Source organism: Scylla paramamosain, chromosome 32, assembly GCF_035594125.1.
Source record: "Scylla paramamosain isolate STU-SP2022 chromosome 32, ASM3559412v1, whole genome shotgun sequence".
NCBI classification, from domain to species: Eukaryota; Metazoa; Arthropoda; class Malacostraca; order Decapoda; family Portunidae; genus Scylla; species Scylla paramamosain.
This window is the reverse complement of record NC_087182.1, coordinates 11,194,634-11,217,380: the sequence shown is the minus strand read 5'-3', so window position 1 is coordinate 11,217,380 and position 22,747 is coordinate 11,194,634. Positions and strand designations below refer to the sequence as shown.

The 22,747-nt window shown below is 38.5% G+C and overlaps 1 protein-coding gene across 1 annotated transcript; it reads left to right on the top strand.

Annotated features, from left to right (window-relative positions):
- The first annotated feature begins 1,273 nt into the window (after positions 1–1,273).
- Positions 1,274–16,098, top strand: LOC135089188 (protein obstructor-E-like). Its single transcript, XM_063984514.1, has 5 exons — positions 1,274–1,428; positions 8,340–8,549; positions 10,338–10,526; positions 12,998–13,202; positions 15,515–16,098. Exons 1-5 carry the CDS (start codon positions 1,389–1,391, stop codon positions 15,534–15,536), a joined length of 666 nt encoding a protein of 221 aa, XP_063840584.1. The 5' UTR covers positions 1,274–1,388; the 3' UTR covers positions 15,537–16,098.
- Positions 16,099–22,747: the final 6,649 nt, after the last annotated feature.

Below are 22,747 nucleotides of genomic sequence, written 5' to 3'. Positions count from 1 at the left end.
TCCACCGAAAGTAGAGAGGGAAAGCGTCTTCACGGGCTCTGAGTGCTTAGATACCACGCTTTCACGCCCATGGGAAACAACGTTCTTTCCCCGCTCTTCTTTCATCTACGTGTCTTGTTTGTATTCACTGTTACCTTTTCTCCGGGAAGCAACCAGTTTAGTTTCTTCTTCTGTCCTTAAAAACAATCTAATTTTTTTTTTTCTTATTTTCCTGGAAACAACCCATTTAATTTTATATTTCCTTCCTGGAAACAACCCATTTATTTCTATATATTCTCCCTACAAACAACCCATTTTTTCTCTCTCTTTTCTCCCTAAAAACAATACAATTAGTTTCCTTTTTAACACCTCAGACCAACCCACATATTCTCCTTTTCTATCCCTGGAAACAACCTTTTTTTTTTTTTTATCACGGGAAAGAGCCAATTTTTCCTTTTTTTATCCAAGGAAACAATCCACTAAATTCCCTCTGTCCATGGAAACAATCCATTTATTTTTCTCTTTGTTCCTAAAAACAATATATTTATTTTCACTTTTGTTCCCAGATAAATCAATCCCCTTTCCTCTTTGCCTCTGGAAACAACCTATTTTTCTCTTTGCTCCTGGAAACAAGCTAATTTTTCTTCCATTTATGTCTGGAAACAGTTAACTTATTCCCCCCTACTTTGACTCCGGAAGCAATCCACTTATTGTCTTGAATCTTTAATAAATCAACCTTCCTCCTCTTCCTCTTCATCATCTTTCTCGCTCATACTTCATTCTCTCGAATTGTTTCCATTCCAGTACTGACATTCTCCAAAAACTAACGACTCTTTTCAACTTATTTCCACTCTCTTCCTTACAGTGCTTCTATTTCACCACTACCTTTGGAAACACTGGAAAAATAAACACCATGGGAAAAGCTCATTCTTTTTTCTTACCTTCTCATCGCTCTCTTCCTTTTCCTGTTCACCTTTCTCATTCATCCTTCGTTCTATTATACTGTTTCTATTCCAGCACTATTTTTTCGGGGGACCTTGAAAACACCTAGCCAATTTTTCCCCGTAACTAGCATTAATCATTCCGTTATTCCTCTTCCTCGTTTTTCGTGTTTATTAATTCTTCATTCCTTTACATTGCGTGTATTCCAGCACCATCTTTCGTCCCTGAAAACAACCAAATACTTTTTTCCTGCCTCGTCTACTAATCACACTGTTCTTCCTGTTCCTCATCTTTCTCGCTCATCCAGTAATCCCATATACTGCTTTGTCCCACCACTGCCCTTTGGCTCTGGAAGTAGCCCCGCCCCACGGAGCCGACGTGTGGTGGCCTGGCCTGTCTTGGCCGTGGCACTGCCTGGACGCCTCCCTAGCTCAGTCAGTGCTGGACAACCATAGTGGAGAGACACCATGTTCCGCGCGGCCGTCCTCTCTACCCTACTGGCTCTTGGTGAGAAAAACTGCATCCAGGAACTTATCATCTTCCTCTATCTCATTTTTTCACTTTATTATTATCAATAGTCATCACTCTCGTTCCTCTTTTTGGACCTGGTTCCTTTCCTTCGTTCTTCTTGTATTACTTTTCCTCGTCGTACCTTCCATCCGAGTTTATCACGTGTTCCTGTCTCCCTTCATTCGCTAATAGCCACACTTTTTTACCCGTCACTGTTAGGTAAGAACACACGTGCCTTTCTTACCTATAATTAAAGGTAGATTTGTGACCTTGCCCGCGGCGCTAGTCTTTCTCAACATCGTCCACGCCCAGACAAAAAAAAAAAAAAAAAAAATTGAGCATCAAGAGAACAAAAGACATGAGCAAGAATTTCTCTAAAAATATATTAAAACCTTTCCAACAATGACGGCCCAACAAAGGGGAAAAGTCAGCTGTTAAAGAATTTATTTGCACATCATTGAAGTGAAAGGCGCAAGGTGTCTGTCTTCCAGTAATCTTCGTCTCTGTCACTGTGCATCGCTCCCTTCCCTCCTCCAGGTGTGAGCGAAACGCAAAGAGATGCACAATACTTGACACAAGGAATCAGAATAGCGTCTTCCAGCTGCGTCAGAGGGAATACTGCAAGGTGATGGTCCACCTCCGTTTCATTCTTCACAGCCTAATATTCTTTATAAATCATCTTTATTTATATGTATTTTACGAACCCTCCATGTAACTCATATTCATTCGCAACATTTTTTTTTTTCGCCTTTATTCAATTATATTATAATATGCCGTTGCGTCAGTTTCTCCGTCTTTCACTTGAGCTAATGTATGTGTTTTTATATCTAGTTCACGCAGTGTATTTACCAAGAAGAATATAGAATGGCTGACATATGAATCCAGATGGCAATGAACTGCCCTCGCAATAACTGGACGAGGGAGAGAGAGAAAGAGAAAGAGAGAGAGAGAGAGCAGGCAGGCAGACAAGCAGGCAGGCAGGCGGGCAGAGGAGGAGGAGGAGGAGGAGGAGGAGGAGGAGGAGGAGGAGGAGGAGGAGGAGGTGGTGGTGGTGGTGGTGGTGGTAGTGGTGTTGGGGGGAGGGAGGAGGAGAAGTGTGTGGATGTGAAGCGAAGAACGGGGAGGTGTGGTTGAATGGTAGGTGTGGTCGAATGGAAGAAAGTTCCCAAAAGAGGAGGAGGAGGAGGAATGGGGAGGGGGTCATGTACAGACTGAGGCGTTAAGAAAGGGAAACCTGTAGGTGGCAGATTATATAGATGGCAGTGTACGTGGTCTGAATGAGTGTGAAGAAGTGGTTTAGGGGGGAAGTGGCAGTTCACAGAGATGACTTTGCTGGGTGGAGAGACTGCGTAGGAAGGAAGGGAGACAGGAGAAGTAGGTGGATGAGGAGGAGACATCGGTGGAGCCAGAGTGAAGGGGTGGTGCGGTTATGTATGTGGGTAGATAAGCGTTAAGTGGATGGTGTCATAGACTGGCGAGGGATGGTGAAGGGAGGAAAGGGAGAGTGGATGATAGGAGAGACGGGAAGGAAGGTGGGAATGGGAGCGTTGGGATGGCTTAGATTAACAGTAAAGACGATGGCGTAGAAGACTAGAGAGAGATTAGAAACTGATTAAGTTGTGTCGCAACAATGAAGCTATGTGACGCTGGCAGCGATTACGGGTTAACTCTCCCACCGAGAAACTACCGTGAGCCAGGATTGAGAGAGAGAGAGAGAGAGAGAGAGAGAGAGAGAGAGAGAGAGAGAGAGAGAGAGAGAGATGGAAGGGAGAAGGAGGGATGAAAGATAAGTTGAACTGCAGAGGAAGGAAGGAAGAAGAACAGAGCTGAGTATATGTACTCGTAAGTTAAGTGAATCGATAATTATCATAGAAGAGGAACAAAAAGGAAGAACAAACACCAGACCTGCAGTCTACACTAGCATACAGTAAGAGAAAAAGGAGAGCATAGAAGAAAGCTCCTTCCCACCCACTGCTTCTTCCAGCCAGGATTGGCAGGAAAAGAAGAAATGACGTGCAATATAGAGAAAACTGAGCAGATATAAAAAAAAAATGGATAAGAACTACCGCCATTGCTACATATTTCCGGTGCTAGACAACCATCAGCAGCCTCAGTACAGCGACAAATTCAGTAATGTGACGAAACCTCAGGAAAGCGACAAAAAGAGGAGAAGAGAAAAAATAGATCTTTTTTGCGCTACCTTCAGACAAAAAATATATCTGCTAGATTTAACTTAACCTTGAAAGGCCTCACCCGCCACCCGTCCCGCCCTGCCTTGCTTCTAGCCAAACGGGGGACTTGCATGGGGTGTTCGGGTGGAGTTCTCGTCGTCCTTGAAGACTAGAAATGATCCTACCAAAGCCTTGCTTCTCTCATCTGATACTCCATACAGAACCCTTAAACAAAGGAACCCTAATACAACGTTATTTCAGTATGCCATTTCATTATGGTTAGAATTATAAATTATTATTATTATTATTATTATTATTATTATTATTATTGTTAATGATATTATTATTACTATTATTATTATTTTATTATTAATTATTATTATTATTATCATCATTATTGTTATTGATATTATTATTATTATTATTATTATTATTATTATTATTATTATTATTATTATTATTATTATTATCATTATTATTATTACTATTATTATCTGCAATGAATCAACGTATTTCTTTATACAAAGGACAATATTTTCAATGTCTTTTATCATACATAATTATCACCACTATTATTTCTTAATTCTTTTCAAGTCAAGTTAAACATAAAATTACTATACATTACAAACATGTATTCAGAGATCTTTATATTTTACCCACCAACTTCCTATTCATTTTTCATGTATGCATGCATATCACAGTATATCAAATCATCAAATATTTTACATAATAAGCAGAAAAAATTATATTTTTCCTTCCTTAACAATCTGCATGTAGCATTTTTTTTCCTTCTTAACTCCTTACCAAGAAATATAAACATCTGCCAACCATCTTGCATGACTAACATCAAACTGTCAACAAGTCTGACTCTGCCCCACACAAGAAAACCCAGAAAGAAGAGCTGGGTGTTTCTTGCTAATTAGGTGTGTTTCCTGCTCACCCACCACTCACCAGCTTAGCTAACGCCTACCCACATGTCCTTTTGCCTTGCCTTCCTGTTGCTAGCGGTCATCTGGTACCCTTTAGCACCTGGCAACGGTACACCCAGTTCACCTTTGTGTATGTGTCCAGATCTGAGACACCCACCCAACTGGCCAGCCTCACCTGTCCTCCTGAGCTCACCTTCTTACCTCTCTCTCACCATTCTTGCTCCCTACCTTCCTCATCCATTCTTGCTCCTACCTCCCTCATCCATTCTTTCGTCTTTTTCACTTGAATGTGTGACTCGATAGTATTTTGTTTTGTCAGGGTTTACTCTCTCTCTCTCTCTCTCTCTCTCTCTCTCTCTCTCTCTCTCTCTCTCTCTCTCTCTCTCTCTCTCTCTCTCTCTCTCTCTCTCTCTCTCTCTCTCTCTCTGATATGACTATAGTATTCCCTTAGGTTACGATCATATCTTACATGTTTTCTTCTAATTACTCTCCTCCCCAACCTTCTCTACCTCCCTTTGCTCCTCGTCCTTCTCCTCCCCTCCCCCCTTTGGATCCCTGACGTCCTTGAAATAACGGGATACGAAGAGAGAACCAGATCAAAATAACAAGCTTTTTCTGTCCTTTTTTCCGAACTTGTCTGCTCCCATGGACGCCCTTTGTCCAGCAGAGAGAGAGAGAGAGAGAGAGAGAGAGATGGGAACAACTGCTGTGGTGTGCTCAGTGAAAGTGGTTTTCAGTGTATGAGGCCTTGAATACGGCGCCACTGCAATCAGCAACTGACCACCACCACCACCGCTATTACCACTACCACCTCCATCATCACGGCATTCCACCACCACCACCACCACAATCATTCCACTAATCTCTCTCCAAAGACACACGTACACACAACTTTCCCCAAATTTCTCTCCCCTTTCTCTCTCTCTCTCTCTCTCTCTCTCTCTCTCTCTCTCTCTCTCTCTCTCTCTCTCTCTCTCTCTCTCTCTCTCATGTAAACATTCCAAACATTCCAAAAACGAAGTTCATTCCACTCCCTCACATTTCTGGACATGCAAATAAACCATGCTATCCCACACTCGTCACTCCTCATGCCACTGTTCCACACCATCGTTCCACACCACTACTTTCACCTTCACTCATTGGCACCAGCTTCATTCTTATCATACAACCTCAACAACTTCATTCTTAGCTAACTTATGCCCTCAAAACTATCGGAGGTGGTGGTGATGGTAGTAGTGGTCGTGGTGGTGGTGGTGGTGGTGCACGCTAAGCCAGATGATTGCAGAACCCAACCCTGCAAGACTGCATGCAACAACCCAACGGCTATTGAGAAACCACAGGATTATTGCTATTCGCTTATTGTTCCTAAACTCTCTCTCTCTCTCTCTCTCTCTCTCTCTCTCTCTCTCTCTCTCTCTCTCTCTCTCTCTCTCTCTCTCTCTCGGTACAATATGAACGTGATGTCGCGGTGCCAATTTTGACGCGAACTACTACTACCACTACTACTACGACTACTACTCTCTCTCTCTCTCTCTCTCTCTCTCTCTCTCTCTCTCTCTCTCTCTCTCTCTCTCTCTCTCTCTGTGTGTGTGTGTGTGTGTGTGTGTGTGTTAATCAACTATTCCTTGCATTCTTTCGATACGTATCTTATTGCATTCATATTGTATCAACTTATCAAGGTCTTTCTGTTCACAATTTTGTACGTACGTCTTTTTTATTTAGATTTCTCTTCTTTTTGTTCATCTTTTTTTCCCACCAAGCACTTACCAATACCGTTCATTATCACGTACGTACAATTACTGGAGCATTTGCACATTTATTATACTGTTTAATTATAGAATCCCTCACATTATTATCGAGTTACCTTATTTATTCTCTGCAATGTCTACATCTATTTTCGCCTTTCCGTCTCATACATCTACGTATGATAACGTCTGACTTTAAAATCATGGGACATTTATTGAAAATTTTCGCTCGTTTATTTCATCTTTGTATCTAACAATGCCCCGTTCATATCACCTAACAATGCATGAAGTCTACGCCAGCACAAATCCAGTATACAGTAATGTTATATGCAATACGATGCAAACAAGTAACTGCCATCAACATTATCAATTCTCTTAACTATCACTTTTCATCCCTAATCCCCTATTCATCCCCTTCTGCACCAAGGTCATTGGATAATTCTTATTGCCCTTACCTGCCTCCCTCCCTCCTTTTCATCTATATACCCACCCCTGCTGTTTCTCCGTCCCTGCCTACCTCCATCCCATCCAAACAGCCGTCCCTTCTATAACTTCCTCCTACCCCAACCACCCCACCCCACCTCTCTCTCTCTCTCTCTCTCTCTCTCTCTCTCTCTCTCTCTCTCTCTCTCTCTCTCTCTCTCTCTCTCTCCGAACTGTGTAAATGTCTCGTAGTACACAACTACTGAACATTTACGAACTGGATACTAATTGGAGATAGACAAATAGACAAAAATAGACGGAGTAGATGGAGCTATACTAAATATGCAGCTGTTCCTTCTATGGGACGCTTTCTTCCTCCCTCGCTCCCTCTGAATAATTGTGTAACTGTCTCTTAGGAAACAACTGCTGAACATTTGTAACGAACTGGATACTTATTGGATGCATAGGCAAACAGAAATAGACTGCGTGAATGGAACTATTGAGAAACCACAGGATTATTGCTATTCGCTTATTGTTCCTAAACTCTCTCTCTCTCTCTCTCTCTCTCTCTCTCTCTCTCTCTCTCTCTCTCTCTCTCTCTCTCTCTCTCTCTCTCTCTCTCTTATACATTAAGAGCAGACAAAAACAGGCAAGGAAATACAATGCTGAAATGGACCGAGTATTGTTGTCTATAAGCAAAGATAACCTGATGGTCTTGTTAACCCCCCAGCTTATCCTAGAACAGCCCAGGTTGTTTAACGACTGTTCAGCAGCTTATATCAGAAAGACTCATTAGTAGGAAACTTCATGGTGTCAAATAATTAATGTCATCATGCTTCATCACACTTCTCCATTCTCTTCTCTTCCCTACCCGTCACTCTCATCTGTCCTCCCTCCTTCCCTTTCCCTCCACTAATTATGCATGTTCGTCCTTCCACAGTACCCAGACAACCTTGCCTTCCCTTCCGTCCCCTTTCCTTCCTAGCCGCAGCATTAACACAAGTGGTCGGAACCTTAAGGACCACAGCTGTACCTCACACAGAACAACCGTCAAGCACACTCCCCTCTTAGCTTCAACATCATCACCATCACCATCTTTATTATCATTATCAGTTTCCAACCCTAGACAAAAGTATCCCCAACCTATACTTATCTCCCCATCGGCTGCGATAGTCATGGTTGTGGCTAAGCCAGTACCAAATACACCACATTAACTTAGGGGTCTTTGCAGGGGAACACATTTACTAGAATAGTTGAACGTACACTTCTAGTACAGCTCCACTTATCACGGAAACACACAAGCCTCTTCATCTCAAGATAGTGTTCCAGTGCGGGGCCCTTCCTTCCGCAAGCCTGTCCTTCCCTTCACATCCACAGAGCATTGCAACGTGTACCCAAACCTGAAGGTCACAGCAGTACCCTCAGTGACACGCAATAAGAGACTCACGAGTCATGACCCCCCCCCCCACCCTTCACACGTCTCCGCTAACCTTCCATTCTCTTCACAGCCACAGCACAGTGTAACGAATGCCCAGAACCTGAAGAGCTATAATGGTACCCTCAACCACAACTGTATTGTAACACAGCACACCTTCCTATACCGTATACAAGCCCCTGCTAACCTTCCCTTCCCTTCACAGCCACGGCGCAGTACAACGACTGCCCAGAACCAGAAGGGCTGCAGCTGTACCCTCACCCCACCAGCTGCAACGAATTCTACAAATGCGCCAACGGTTCCTTGACGCATGAAGTCTGTGAGAATGGCCTACTCTTCGATGGCAAGGGTGGTGCTGTCCACAACCACTGCAACTACCACTGGGCTGTTGACTGCGGCGAGCGCGAGGCTGACCGTAAGTGACAGCATTAGGTGATACCATTCTAACAGCAAAAACAGTAACGTCACTAGTAGTAGTAGTAGTAGGGGGAGGAGATGGAAGTAAAATCAGCAGTGGTAGCATAAGTAACAAAACTGAAGACACATACCTTTCAAACATTAAGGTCGTCATTCCTACGTACGTACAAGGAGTGCAGGGCCGGTATATTAAGTAACCCTATGTGACTGAGGGCAGGTCAAAAGTCAGGATCAGGTCATTTCATCTCGCCATTGCATTTGCTCCTAGAAAGAAAACAAATACATAAATTCTACTGGTCAGCTAAATTCCCACCGCTATTAAGTACCTGAGGATCTGTCAATGAGAAGAAAACTAAATATCAATTAACATAAATACAGTACTAACCCTGCCGCCTTCCATTGACAATGACTAGGTTATCTGGCATAAATTAACATGTTATTATCAACATATGGCTATATTAATGTTAAATACGCGTAGGTAAGATGATGACCTACTTACATGTTTACCAATATGTTCCGGTGGACACGGGATTGGTAGATGTTAGCGAATAGTGTGGAGAGTTGTACTCGCTCGCTGAGAGACTTGTGGTAACGCGCCTACTGCCCAGTCGTCCGATGCCAACTGCCTGCCTGTCTGTCGCCTGATTATGTCTTGTAGGAAACAAAATATATATATATATATATATATATATATATATATATATATATATATATATATATATATATATATATATATATATATATATATATATATATATATATATATATATATATATAAAATAAATAAATAATATAGGAAATTACTCACAAATCGTTTTTTTTATATTTACGAACGAGTTTATGGTCTATCAGCACATTTTATTTCATTTTAGTATTAATTCATTTTAAATGAATGCATAAAACCATTCGTAGCCCCACTTGAGATATTTTGCCATTAATTACAGAACACATACAAAAATAAATATTGAAAGATAACAAAAAGATAAGGCCGATGTAACTACACGACCATGCCTTGAGGAAAGTTAGTTATGTCATAAAGAAAGCTATAGACCTTTTGGGTTTCTCTTATTTGAGGCGTTTCCCCGCATTTCATTTTCTTTCAGTTTCCACGTATTGGTAAATTTATAAAAGTGTACCCATCTAACATTTTTGAACGAAATTACATTTTTCTGATAGATATTTATGTGTTTTGAATGAATCTAGTAACTTTGCCGCAAATCTTTTTTTTTTTTTTTTTTTATACCACCCAAATTATTTTACTGTCAGATTACAACAACAGCCTCTCAAAGCCTTTCTGGACTATTCCATCCATCACTCTTTTTGCAGTCAGTAGTATCAACATTTTGAAGCAATATTCTAAAAAGAGTTTAGCCTCCTGCAACCTGTCATAATCCCTCATTCCTTACCACCGACACCTTTAAGGCACTTTCAATCCAAATTTACCTATAGCCTAGCTTTTCTTTCTTAGTTCACAGCTTATGGCTCACCCATACCTAACCCAGTCCTTCAGTGTGAGACAGCTGCTGAGGACAATCCTCAATGTGCTTTTCTGTCATTACTGTATTAATTTCCAGTAGGTAAAGTTGAGGATCAAAATTATCTAAATAATAAGACCCAAAACATGGGAACAATTACCTATGCTAATGTACTTTGTAGATTCCCAACATTTTCCAACAAGCTAGCAAAAACCTTTCCAGTTACCACTACTCCTTCACACTGACACCATATGTATGGTCTCCCTTTATATGCATAGCCCATATCCTCATCCAGCCTTCCTACCTTGCAGTGACTCCTTTGGGCAAGGGAATCTGTGAGTATTCCTTCGGCATCTACTCCAATGGACCATGTGAGATTGACTACACCTTGTGCGTCTATGGTGAGCCCAAGTACGAGCCCTGCACTCCTGGCCTGGCCTACGACGAGAGGATCCACGGCTGCAACTGGCCTGACCTCCTGGAGTACTGCAACCCTCAAGGTAGGCTGCAGGCTGGTTAGATCAGATGAGATGCACAATGAACCATTCATAATAGTTTTCAGCTTCATCCTTAAAACTCTTGAGGTGATACCAATAACTTTAGAAAGATGCTTGTACATTGAATAATTCTACACTGTGAGATCCTCATGTTTTGTTGTTGGTATGTAAGATTGAATTCTACAATATCATGACTTGAATCATGCAAGGCTGTGAGATTTTTAATGATATTGATTCATGTTGTAAGAACTGTAGAGGCTGGACAGTTAAACTGAACCAAATTTTCAATTTTGGAGTAAGTGTGACTGTTTAGGCTCTATAGGTATAAAGCAATGTACCATGAATAGTTTAATTCCATTACTCCTCTTTCAAACACTATAAGCTCAGCATTTTTCTACATTTCTCAGTGCTTTAGAGTATAGTTGACACTGCTGCATCTGTATGATATGATGTCTAGATGGTTGTTTTGTGATTAGAATACTGTTGAACATATTGTTGATGTAGAATATTGTTGAACATTGTTGACATATGAAAACTTGGGCATAAAATAGAACACAACAATCAAGAGTGCATGGTGTGAAAATTAATTATCTGAGACTGCCATGTGGAATGGTAAGATAGAGGGATGGGAACAATGAAAGGATGTATGAAAGATGCAGCAATGGTTCTTGTGCAAGTGGAGTAAAGTGTGTTGTCTTGTAAAGAGCAAAATAAGAACATAAGAACATAAGAAATAAGGGAAGCTGCAAGAAGCAACCAGGCTTACACGTGGCAGTCTCTGTGTGAAATATACCTACCTATTTCCATCTATCATCCCTATCCATAAACCCGTCTAATTTTCTCTTAAAGCTCCCTAATGTCTTAGCACTAACAACATAATTACTGAGTCCATTCCACTCATCTACCACTCTATTTTGAGAACCAGTTTCTTCCTATCTCCTTCCTAAACCTAAATTTTTCAAGCTTGAATCCGCTATTTCTTGTTCTATCCTGGTTGCTGATCCTAAGAATTTTACTTACATCCCCTTTGTTATAACCCTTACACCACTTAAAGACTTCTATCAGGTCCCCTCTTAACCTATGATATATTGGTGCAATTTACCACGTTGAAAGGATGATGAGTTAAGAGTTTGTAAAGAAAGTATGAATGAATGAAACAGGTCTTGCCTAAGAACAGTAATTCTCCACTTTTAAGAAAATATTATTTTTTTTATATGATGCACCATATACAATAGCAAAATATTCATCCTGTCATGAAAGAAATGAAGGCCACTTGGGAGGCAGAAAGACATGGCAGATAAGCATGTAAGTGAAAGAGATGCTGGTAAAGGCAGAGGAACTGAGCAGGCAGTAAGAGTGTGTTTAGATAGGAGGAGATACAGGGTCCTCTGTCATGGCTCCTTATGCTCCTGGGGATAGATTAATTATAATTTGGCCATTCAGTGAGAGAAGTGGCCTGGTTCAGTTGGATAGTTTCATCCCACTACAAACATATGTAGGTTATATAGAGACTTGAAATGAGTAAAAATCATCAAACCAATCTGCAATTATTTCTATTACTCTGTTGAGTTATAGGTCTTGCTTCAGCAGCTGTAAATAACTGGGAGATTCAGACACAAAACATTCATCAATTGTTTATTTAGTTTTTCTTTTCTTTTTTCTTCTGAAATATCACGCATGTTTGCTGTCAGTCTGCCTTGGTTCCACACATCGAGTCTCTTGAAAGATTTCTACCTAAAAGTAGCATGAGTACTTGGAATAAAATGATATGGTGACACACCAACAGGGAAAGAGGACATAGTCCCTCTAAGGTGGCTGCCATGGGACAGAGAAGTAAATTCTTCATAATAATAATATTTCTGTTCTTTAGTATTGGCATTAGAAATGAGACCAAAAAAAATGTGAAGAAGGTAGTGGCTGAATGGATCAGTCCTTATTCAGTACCACATATTTTTGGAATACCTCTCTTAAAGCATAATAGAATGATTTGGTACAAGTTTACAATATAATCTTAAAGGATACCACTAATAGCAATTGGATTGAGAAGTTCAGAGGTTGTAGCCTATAGCTTTATTTTTTGTCTTGTAAAATCTTGTAAGCTCACTTATCACCCTGTCATTAGCAATCCAAGGGTTACATGAAAACACCTCGTCTGTTTGGTTACCATACATTTCCAAGCTCTTGCAATGAGTGAGGAAACCAGTATAAATACTTTGGCTGTACAATGCCTTAGTTGTATATGATTCAGGTATCCAATCATATAGTGACACTTTAGCCCAAGTCATCAGTATTATGCTGTCAGCCTTCAACTCATGATTTGAATTTATGAGGTGTAAAAGTAAGATCTCCTTTCTGATTAATTTTTCATGTTTTTTTTTTAATTACTGGGATAGCACTGGCTTCAAAACACTACTGGCAGCCAACCAAACAAGACAGAGTATCTTCATTTGCCCTGACCAGCTTCTCTATTACAGAAATTGTTGGCTTCCAGTGCCCAGCATATGTAGACAGTAAGGACCCAGCTGCCAGGTTCCTGCCTCATCCCCGCTATCCCACGTCTGACTGTGGCCGCTACATAGTCTGTGTGGAGGGCAACCCACGCCTGGTAGGCTGTGGAGACTACGCTGTCTTCAACCCTAACACCCTCACTTGTGAAGAACCAGACTTGGTCCCCCAGTGGTAAGTCATGGGAGAGAGAGAGAGAGAGAGAGAGAGAGAGAGAGATTCCTCATTCACTCATATGCTGTGCATTGGCTCTTGCATCTATCATGTGTGTCAGCCATAACTATCTCTTAACTCAATCACTTCTTTCAGTTAGTGTTTTCCATATAAATTCTTTGTTTTTTTATACACAAGTAGTTATACTCAATACACTTCTGTAAAGTTAACGCTTTGCTTCAGAAACAAAAAAGATTGAAGGTTGAATCATCATCAGAACAGAGACATTCAAGATCTTTTCCTTTTGTTCTCTAGCCATGTTTATCTAGTAAAGAATAAGTAAAGAATGTAAGCCAAGGGATTAAGCTCCTGCAACCCAGGAGTGATCAAAGTTAGCATTATTGCTCTTCTGTTTATACATATATGGTTCTCCACAAGTAGCACTCAAACAACCCTGGCCTCATGTGGGTATGTGTGGAGCATGTATGGGTGTGAACCCCGGGTACAGGAGGTTAGAAATGGCATGTGCCTTGACAAAATTGATGGAAAACATGGTGAGTTGTATAAGATAAATAAATAAATAAATACAGTAAAATCTCTCTTATCCGGCATCAACGGGACCGCCGACATGCCGGATACTTGAATAGAAGTGAAATTATGTCCACAATCACCACCCTACACTCACGCATCTTACCATAACAAAGATCAGCTGATCTTAATCAGCAGCTGATCTGATCAGCTGCTTAAGTGTAAACACAACACGCTTCCTCTTTTCTACAACTTTAGTCATGATGAAGGCGTCAGGCGATAAACAATGCACACGTGGGACTGAGTCACTGAGTAAACACAGTGCAGTGGGCCGCGGGTGGCGCGAAGCAGTGCACTCTGGTGGCAAGGGGACAAAGTATGCCTCGCACGGGAATTTTAATCAATTTTATGAGCACACATTGATTTTTTATTGATTTTAAGGCTCAGGGAAAAATGTGCCGGATACTTGAAGCTGCCGGATACTCAAATGCCGGATGAGAGGGATTTTACTGTAATCTATTTTTTACTATATAGGTAGAGCTTTTGCAAAGAAGGAAAGTGCCTTGATCCATAGACATATGGTGAAACAAAGGGTAGAGAGCAGGATGCACTTCAAGATACTACACTGCTTCCAGTAGTGACCTGTGTAAATAATATATTGATTTGAATGGAAGTCAAAGGTCTGGGCTAATGATCCTTACCTTTTCAAGAATTCATCACCTCATCTACTGAGCAGTACACCATGCCTTGGAGGCAGGTTCAAGTTACCTAGCTCTCTCTTGAATTCAGCTACAGAAACTACAGTAGCTACAAAACTATACATTGTTATGAAGTCAATAGAATATTATGTTAAGTATTTTGCTCAGTCTTCAAAAAGCATTTGTAAGTAAAATTAATCACATAATATTATAATGGATTCACTGTTTGCTGAGGAATGAGCATGATATTGGAGAAGTAAAATATGAATGGAATGGATAAGAAAAGTGGACAAGCATCAAAAGGAGAGAAATGACATGCAAGGTTTTGACCATGCAGTGATGGAGTGCCTTAATGGGGAAAGACCAGACACTTTACTGCATGATCTTCTAAAGAAGATCCTTATAGGAAATGAGACATCAGAGATATAGAGAGATAGAAATTATTAAAATCACTCTTCTTAAAGTGACACCTTGAATGTTGCCCAGCTAAATCACCTCCTGCACTCCCTTAATATATACTGATTTAGGATATACAAGTCAGCAATATTATTGCATTATGGGCAGTGGAGAAATTCATAAAACTCAACTCATGGTTGGTATGGTTGTGGGTGGGAGTGGTGTAAAGTGATAGCCAGTACCATGGCTGCTCCAGCATATAGTTATTTACAAGAGACAAAAAAAAATTTTAAAATTTTCTGCTCTCAGCTCCCACTTCAGTAGTTCCATGGAGTAGACATGTAACAGTGAAGGCCATTGTTGACATATTGTAATGTTCCCCTTCCTTGAGCATTCACAGAAACACTGAGTAATTTATCTGATGGTGAGATCAATCTCTAGCCACAGTGTACTTGTATATTTTTTGTTATTAAACTTCTTTGTTTATCTGTCATGTATATTTTGTATATTTCTATGAGTGTGATGTTCTCAGTCATTATCATCATGTGCTTGGCATTACCTTTCATCTAGTTTATGCTGTCAGAGTGTATATACAAGTGTTCTGAGCTGAGCCTCTCCTAAGGGTTAGCTCAGTATTCATGTTTTGTTTTTATGTAACTTAAACCTCATGGCTTTTATTAAACATATTTATGTTCCTTTTTTCTATTACAGTGCAAACTACTTTAAGAAGTAAATTTCTCCTTCAAGAAGAGGAAGCAGCAAAAAACAAGCAGAAGAATATGCAAGTCTCCAACATTAGCTAAACCTTGCCCTCTAAAGAAAGAAAAGATAAATTTCTTTTGCCTTTGTCTTCACTCAAGTTACTGTAGTCATTAGGTGATATTACTAAATAAAACTGTCTTCACTCAAGATACCATAGTTATTAGGTGATATTACTAAATAAAACTATTGCTTTGACCTTTCCAGTGCTAGAGACAGGTGGTTAGCATGTGTACAGGAGTGTTGGTTTAATGCCAAACTACATTCACTGAAAGCTCTCAAGTCGAACGTGATATTAATTTTAGCGATACTACTTGAAATCTCAATATTTTTGTATGAAATTTTATAGTGCTACTTGTCTACCATGTACTCCAGTCATACTTCTTCTTGAAATCTGACTTGATTGCTGTACTTTCTTCATTGATGTGACTCCCTTCCATCACCTTCAGCTTGTACCATCCACTCACTCTTGGTAGGCCTGAAGTAACAGCAAATACATATATGTGGATTCTATGAAATATATATGATTGGGTCTATTTATTTTCTGTCTTAACCTGTAACCTTGTAGTTCATCCATACTATCAGAGGAATACGTATTTCAGAAGACAAGTAAAACTTACATGATCTATTATACAATCTAAATATGACAATAGTAAGCAAGAAAGAATAGATTATGAGATATATTATCAAAGTATAAATTTTTGGTGTTCATCAGATTACCATAAAAGAATCTACTTAAATAAGATAGACTGTGCCTTTGATAACTGTCAGTTAAAACATCACACAGAATCTTCACTTACACTCAACATGCTCTGCCCTTGTCTTATCAAAACATATGCACCAATCTACTATAAAGCAAGACCAAGAGACTAGACAGGCCTTCTTGCCAGCCTCCCCTAGAGAATTTTGATCACATGTACACTTTGGAGCACAGTGCTACTGATGTCACAGAGTAGTGAATACTGATAGGTCTCAGCCTTCAGTGAGAGGATAGATGTCGCCAAAATCTTGATCCTTTCACCCTATGATATCAGTCCCAGGTCTCTGATCATGCATTCTGAGATTCAGAAGAGCATCTGGGTGTGGATGAATTGACCTATCTTGTCTCTTGGTCTTCCTGCAATGTTGCATGAATGTGTTCAGGAAATAACAACACATACACCATAATAGAAGGGAATGGTCTGTTGTGATCTTTTATTTACTTTTTTTATTTTACCTTTATTATGTAAGCAGGCCTCTGGCCAGTCCTTAAGAAATAGAGTCAAGATAATTATCAAAAATTGGAGAAATGTCTTGAAACCTTCCTCTTAAAAGAGTTCAAGTCATAGATAGGGGAAATACAGAGGCAGGCAGGGACTTCTAGAGTTTACCAATAAAGAGAATGAAAGATTGAGAATACTAGTTAACTCTTGCATTAGGGAGGTGGACAGAATACAGGTGAAAGAAAAGAAGAAAGCCTTGTACAGTGAGGCTGCAGAAGAGGAGGCATGCAATTAGCAAGATGAAAAGAATAGTTAACATGAAAGTAGTGATAGAAGATAGCAAGAAATGCAACACTGTGGCAAAGACAGAATAATGTTATCAATATTTTAAATACGGCATATTACATGTCTAAAATTTATCAATCTAGACAATGAAAAAGAAAAAAGATAAGACTATACGATATAGTATGACATAACATCATGATATGTGGATATCACTAACATCGTGATATAAGGATATTGTTATTTTTGTGGGGATTTTAGCATCTCTTTCATGAAGCGAGTGACATGACAAAATAATTGAACACCAAAACAAACATCTCTCAGGACTGCTCTGGCATAACAGGAGAGGAATACAGGAAGCCACAGGTTCATGGAGTAGTGGCATGGACACTGCAGCAGGTATTAAATGGTTGTCCAACTACGTGTTTGTTAACTTCAACTAAGGTGGGCCAGTCAGATGTTTGTTTTGGTTAGATATGCAGCATTACTCTCACCAGAATACATGAGTTGCCTATTTTTAATTAAAATTGTGGTTTCCATATACTAGGAAGTTGATCTATATGATTTGGAGCTTTAAGTGGCAAAGACGTGTTTTCTTCATTTTACTGTTGTCTACGTTAATACACTTCTGATCAATGGTTTACTTTTTTGTAAATCTTCAGATAACCAAATTAATCTAAATGCCAATTCACTAGAAAATCAACTTATATACTTTTGTTCATGAATACTGTTCAATTTTACCTGTGTTGCTACTTAGAGGGAATTGTGTAGAAAAGTATATTATATAAGCTCATTGCATCTTTATATATATAGAATGACACTGTAGGCATATTTGATATTACTCCTATGTGTGAGAGGGGGACATGTCTGGTGCTGCCTCCTGGTGAAACTCACTAGTTTACCAAACTCCCCATTCTGTCTGGTCCGTGTGATTTTCTTACATCTATATTCTTCATTAGTTTCATTATTTCTTGTCATATGACTTCTATTTTCCTCATAGGAGGTGGTCTTTGTGTTTGCTTATCTTCTACATTCCAGCCACTCTATCTTGTGAAAACTGCTTTAAATTGCTCATTCATGACCTCAGCCATTTCCAAGTCTTCATTGTACTCTATTATGCTGTCACAGTTTTTCTATTTCATGTTTGTCTTTCAGTTTTCCATTTACGTATCTGTAGAAGAGTTTTGGCTGGTCTTTACATTTCTTAATTACATTCTTCTCATAATTTCTATTCTTCTCTCAACATATTTGCACATACTCATTTCTTCCATTTGCATATTCTTGCCACTTCCTTGGATGTTTTCCTTTTCTCCATCTATTCCATGCTCTGTCTCTTCTTTCCTTTGCTTCACTGCATCTTCTATTAAACTCTTTTATATTTGCCTTTGTATGTTTTGATTTTGGTATATATTTATTCATTCCTTTATTATAGATTTCTATCAGAGACTTCCATTTTCCTTCCACACCCACTTCTTACATATAAAACTCATCACAGTCTGTCTCCTCAAAGTACTTTCTGAGTTCACTAAAGTCTGTTTTACTATAAATCAGTCTCTCCTCTCTATGCTTCTCTTTTCTTCCTATGTTCATATCTTCCTTTAGTTCTAGTTCCAATAATATGTGATCACTTTTTGCAATCTACAACTAATTTACATCTGATTTCATCCACAGTCTCTGGTAGTCTCTGGTTTCTCTTGTGGTGTTGGTACTCCCATCTCTTTAAGTCTCTTCATAAGTCTCTCATTTCTGGTATCATGTTTGTTGCTATCCTCTGTATTCTTTCCAGTTTTCATATATCATTTTTTTTCTGTGTGGACCTCAAACTACTGCCACGAATTCCAGTTTAGGTTGTATCATGCTTGTTATAATTTTCTTCATAATTTCTTTACCTAAATAGTTAAATGCCACCCTAATGTTTGTTAACAAGCTGGATGTAGCGCTGAATATTCTGTTTTTGTGCCTTTCAGGTGATACTGTGTCCTGAATCATTACTCCCAAATCCTTTTCTTCATTACTTTTTGTTATTATTTATCTTCCCATTTTTGTAATTCCATGAAGGTCTCATTTACTTTTTCCTATTTCCAACATGTGACATTTTCTGGCATTAAATTCTAGTTTCCATCTTTGGCTCCATGCATGTATCTTGTCAATATGCTTTTGTAACTCCTTGCAGTCATTTTTATCCTTTATTATTTTCATTATTTTTACATCATCAGCAAAAAGGTATATATAACTATTTATATTTTGTCACATCATTTATATATATATTTGAAATATAATAGGTGCCAACACAGATCCTCGTGGTATCCCACTTGTCACTTTGCACCAACTTGAATTAGTGTCTCTGATTACTGTTCTCGTTTCTCTCCCTTGTAAATAATCATCCATCCATCTCAATGTTTCTCCCTTTAGTCCTCCTTTATTCTCTAATTTCCACATAAGACTTTTGTGGGAAGCTTTATCAAAGTTGTGTGTGTGTGTTCTTACCTAATTGTTCTTATATAATTGCATTTTTACAGGAATGAGTCAAGCTCATGATATCCTGTCTTTTAATGTCATTTTTATCTAAAAGCTATGAATGTTCCATGCACACACAACTTTGTCAGTCAGTGCATTCCATTGGCTGATTGCTTTGTCAGGGAAAACCATATTTTCCCACATCTTTCTTCACTCTTTTTCTGTACAATTTCTTACTGTGTCCTCTTAGTGTTGATTGTTGTGGCACCACAAAATATGTGACATCAATCTTTTCTTTTCCTCCTACATATTTGTACATAATGATCATGTCACCTCATTTTCATCTCTTCTCTTTAGAGCTGCAGCCTCTTTACTCACTGTATTCTGCTACTACACTTTCATTAACTAATTCAGATTACCAAGTGGCTAGGCCATGGGTATACCATAAACACAGCTTAGAAAAGCCATAAGTGTTTATTAACCAGTAAATAAGCATTCCAAATATATACACAGGTAATAATAAGCAATAACTCCACATCATAACACAAATTCAATGAAAATTCAAGTAAATTCACACTGACAAATTATTAAGCCTTTTACTCATTCATTAAATGAACATTAATCCACTTTATCAGGGGAACTCATGTAAGGTTGCTCAGTAATGCTTCATTTTTTGTCAAACACATGAATGCACATACAACACAGTCATATAATGAAAATAATCAAGCACCACATGTAAAATCAAAGACAATAAAATATTTGGTCACTGCATGGAAAGGATCACAGAAAATATCATGTACACTTCACAATCCAGTATCAAATCAACACATGAAACTATAAGCTTCAGTTTGTCAAGCCTTTCTTCACAGCTGAGATCTTTCAAGTTTGGCACCCAATTTTATAGCTGTTCTTTGCACTTTCTCTATTTTTCCAATATGATTTTTTTTTTTTTCAAATGTGGATTCCAAACTTCTGCTGCATATTCAAGTATTAGTCTTAGAATCATTGTGATTGTTTTCTTAATCATTTCCTCATCTACATATCTAAATGTTTTCCTCATATCTGCCAACAAGTGATGCACATTCCTTACTTTGTCATTTATACTCGTATGATCTTCTGGTGATAGCTTGTTGTTTATTATTATACCAAAGTCTTTTTCCTTTTCTGATGCTTGAATTGTATTATTATCTAATCATTATTCCAGTCAAGTCTTCTTGAACTTCTAACAAATTTTATGATATAACATTTATCAACATTAAGATCCATTTGCCATTTCTTACTTCATTCACAGAGACACATGAGGTCTTTCTGCAACTCCTTGCCAGACCTTTCATCATTTATTTTCATTTGCAACTTTGCATTGCCAGCAAACTTTTCATGTAAATCTCTGTTCCAATACTAGTATCTACATCATTGACATATATCAAGAACATGACTGGGGGTAACATTGATCCTTTTGGGACTCCACTATTACTTTTCTCCAGATTGAGTATTTCTCTCTCATTTTGTCCACATTTCTCTTCTGTCCAAAATAGGATTCATCTATTCTAGTGATTTTTCCTGAATACCTTTAACGTGTTTTAATTGCCATATCAGTCTACTGTGCGGTATTCTGTTGAATACCACACATCCAAATAAATATTGTCTATCCATCCAGCTCTCTCTTGCATAATTTCTGTTACTCTATTGTAACAGCTCAACAGATTGCTACACATGATCTTCCTTTTCTAAATCTGAATGGTCTCTCTGTCACCATTTCATGTTTTCCAAGTGGTCTACCCACTTTTTTCTCATTAATTTTTCTATTATTTTGCTTACAGTGCTGGTGAGTGAGACAGCTCTGTACTTCAGTGAGCATAACTTTTTCCCTCCTTAAACAAAGGGACAATATTTGCCTTTTTCCACATTGCAATACCTTGCCTTGCTTTAGAGACTTTGAATATTCTAAATTGAGGCTTGCTTAATTCCTTCACACATTCTTTTAACACCTATTTAGATATGTTTCTATTTAGATTTTCTATTTAGATCAGGTCCATCAGCCTTCCTTTTTATGTAAGACTTCCATTTCCTTGATTACTTCCTTTTATCTAGGAGGGCATTTTCCAGTTTGTATGGTGTAGTTCATGTATCTGAAATAGCAGTTTCCTCATAAATACAGATTGAGAGCTTCTGTTTAAAACTTCCCATATTTCTTCTTTTACATAACTCATCGCTTCATTCACTAGCTATACTTTTTATCTTATCTTGACTTTGTTTTACTTCTTTTATATAGCTACAGAAGAGTTTTTCTAGGTAAATGCTTTTTTTCAATAATCTTTTCATAACTTTTTTGAGCTTTTTTTGATAATAAAATTTTCATTCCTTGCCTGCTTGTAACTTTCATATGCCTGGTCACTGTTGTGTCTTTTGTACCTGGTTCTAATAATCTGCTGAGTGCTACACATAAGATAAGGGAGTTGTAGGACAGAGCAGAGGAAGGACTCCATCAACCTAAAAGGACAGCCAAATGTGGATGTGAGGGACAGCCCATCTAAGTTTAAAGAAATCTCTTTTTTGATTAGTATTTGATAAAACACTGACAGAGGTTGTCTGTTTAAATCAGATAAGGGACTCTTCAGTGGTAAAATTATGGATTTTCAGGATAGGAGACTTTTCTTTAAGCACCACACAGGCAGTATATGGTTTTCAGTAATGTCTAATTGTACAGAGACTGACCTAATTTTTTCAGCTGTTTATATTTTTTTGGCCTTGCACAATGGGTTCATGAACGCAATTATTACAGTTCGGTAATACACTTAATCTAATTCTTTCCTGTGAGGAAGACAAGGAAATTGCTGTTCATATATTTCCCTCCTTCCCAAACTGTGGAAATTCACCAGTCATGTGTAAATATGTTCCAGCATACTACTCTTAATCAATGATTTTTCTTTTTACAGGCTGTGGACCAAAGACAATTAAAATTCAGGTATTTCTTCTTTTACACAGTATGGAGGAACTTGCAGGCATTGTGTAAACAGAAATTCTATAAAAAAAGAACATTAAAAACAAAGACTAGGGAGAAAAAGGAGAGTTAGGATTTGACCTCTTAAATTCACTTTTATTTAAATATAAGTAAATAATACTAATTCCTGCAGTTTATCCTTGTCTATTAATCCTAATCTTAAATACAAAAGCTAAAACACTATGGATGATTTTAAAATATGGAAAAAAAAATGTCCCTACTATTTATAAATGTACAGGAGGG

Excerpts from the sequence above, each read along its gene's own strand:
- LOC135089188 (XM_063984514.1), top strand. The coding sequence starts at position 1,389 with ATGTTCCGCGCGGCCGTCCTCTCTACCCTACTGGCTCTTG. Across the intron at positions 1,429-8,339 it reads CTCTACCCTACTGGCTCTTG|CCACGGCGCAGTACAACGAC; the intron begins GTGAGAAAAACT and ends TTCCCTTCACAG. Across the intron at positions 10,527-12,997 it reads GGAGTACTGCAACCCTCAAG|AAATTGTTGGCTTCCAGTGC; the intron begins GTAGGCTGCAGG and ends TCTCTATTACAG.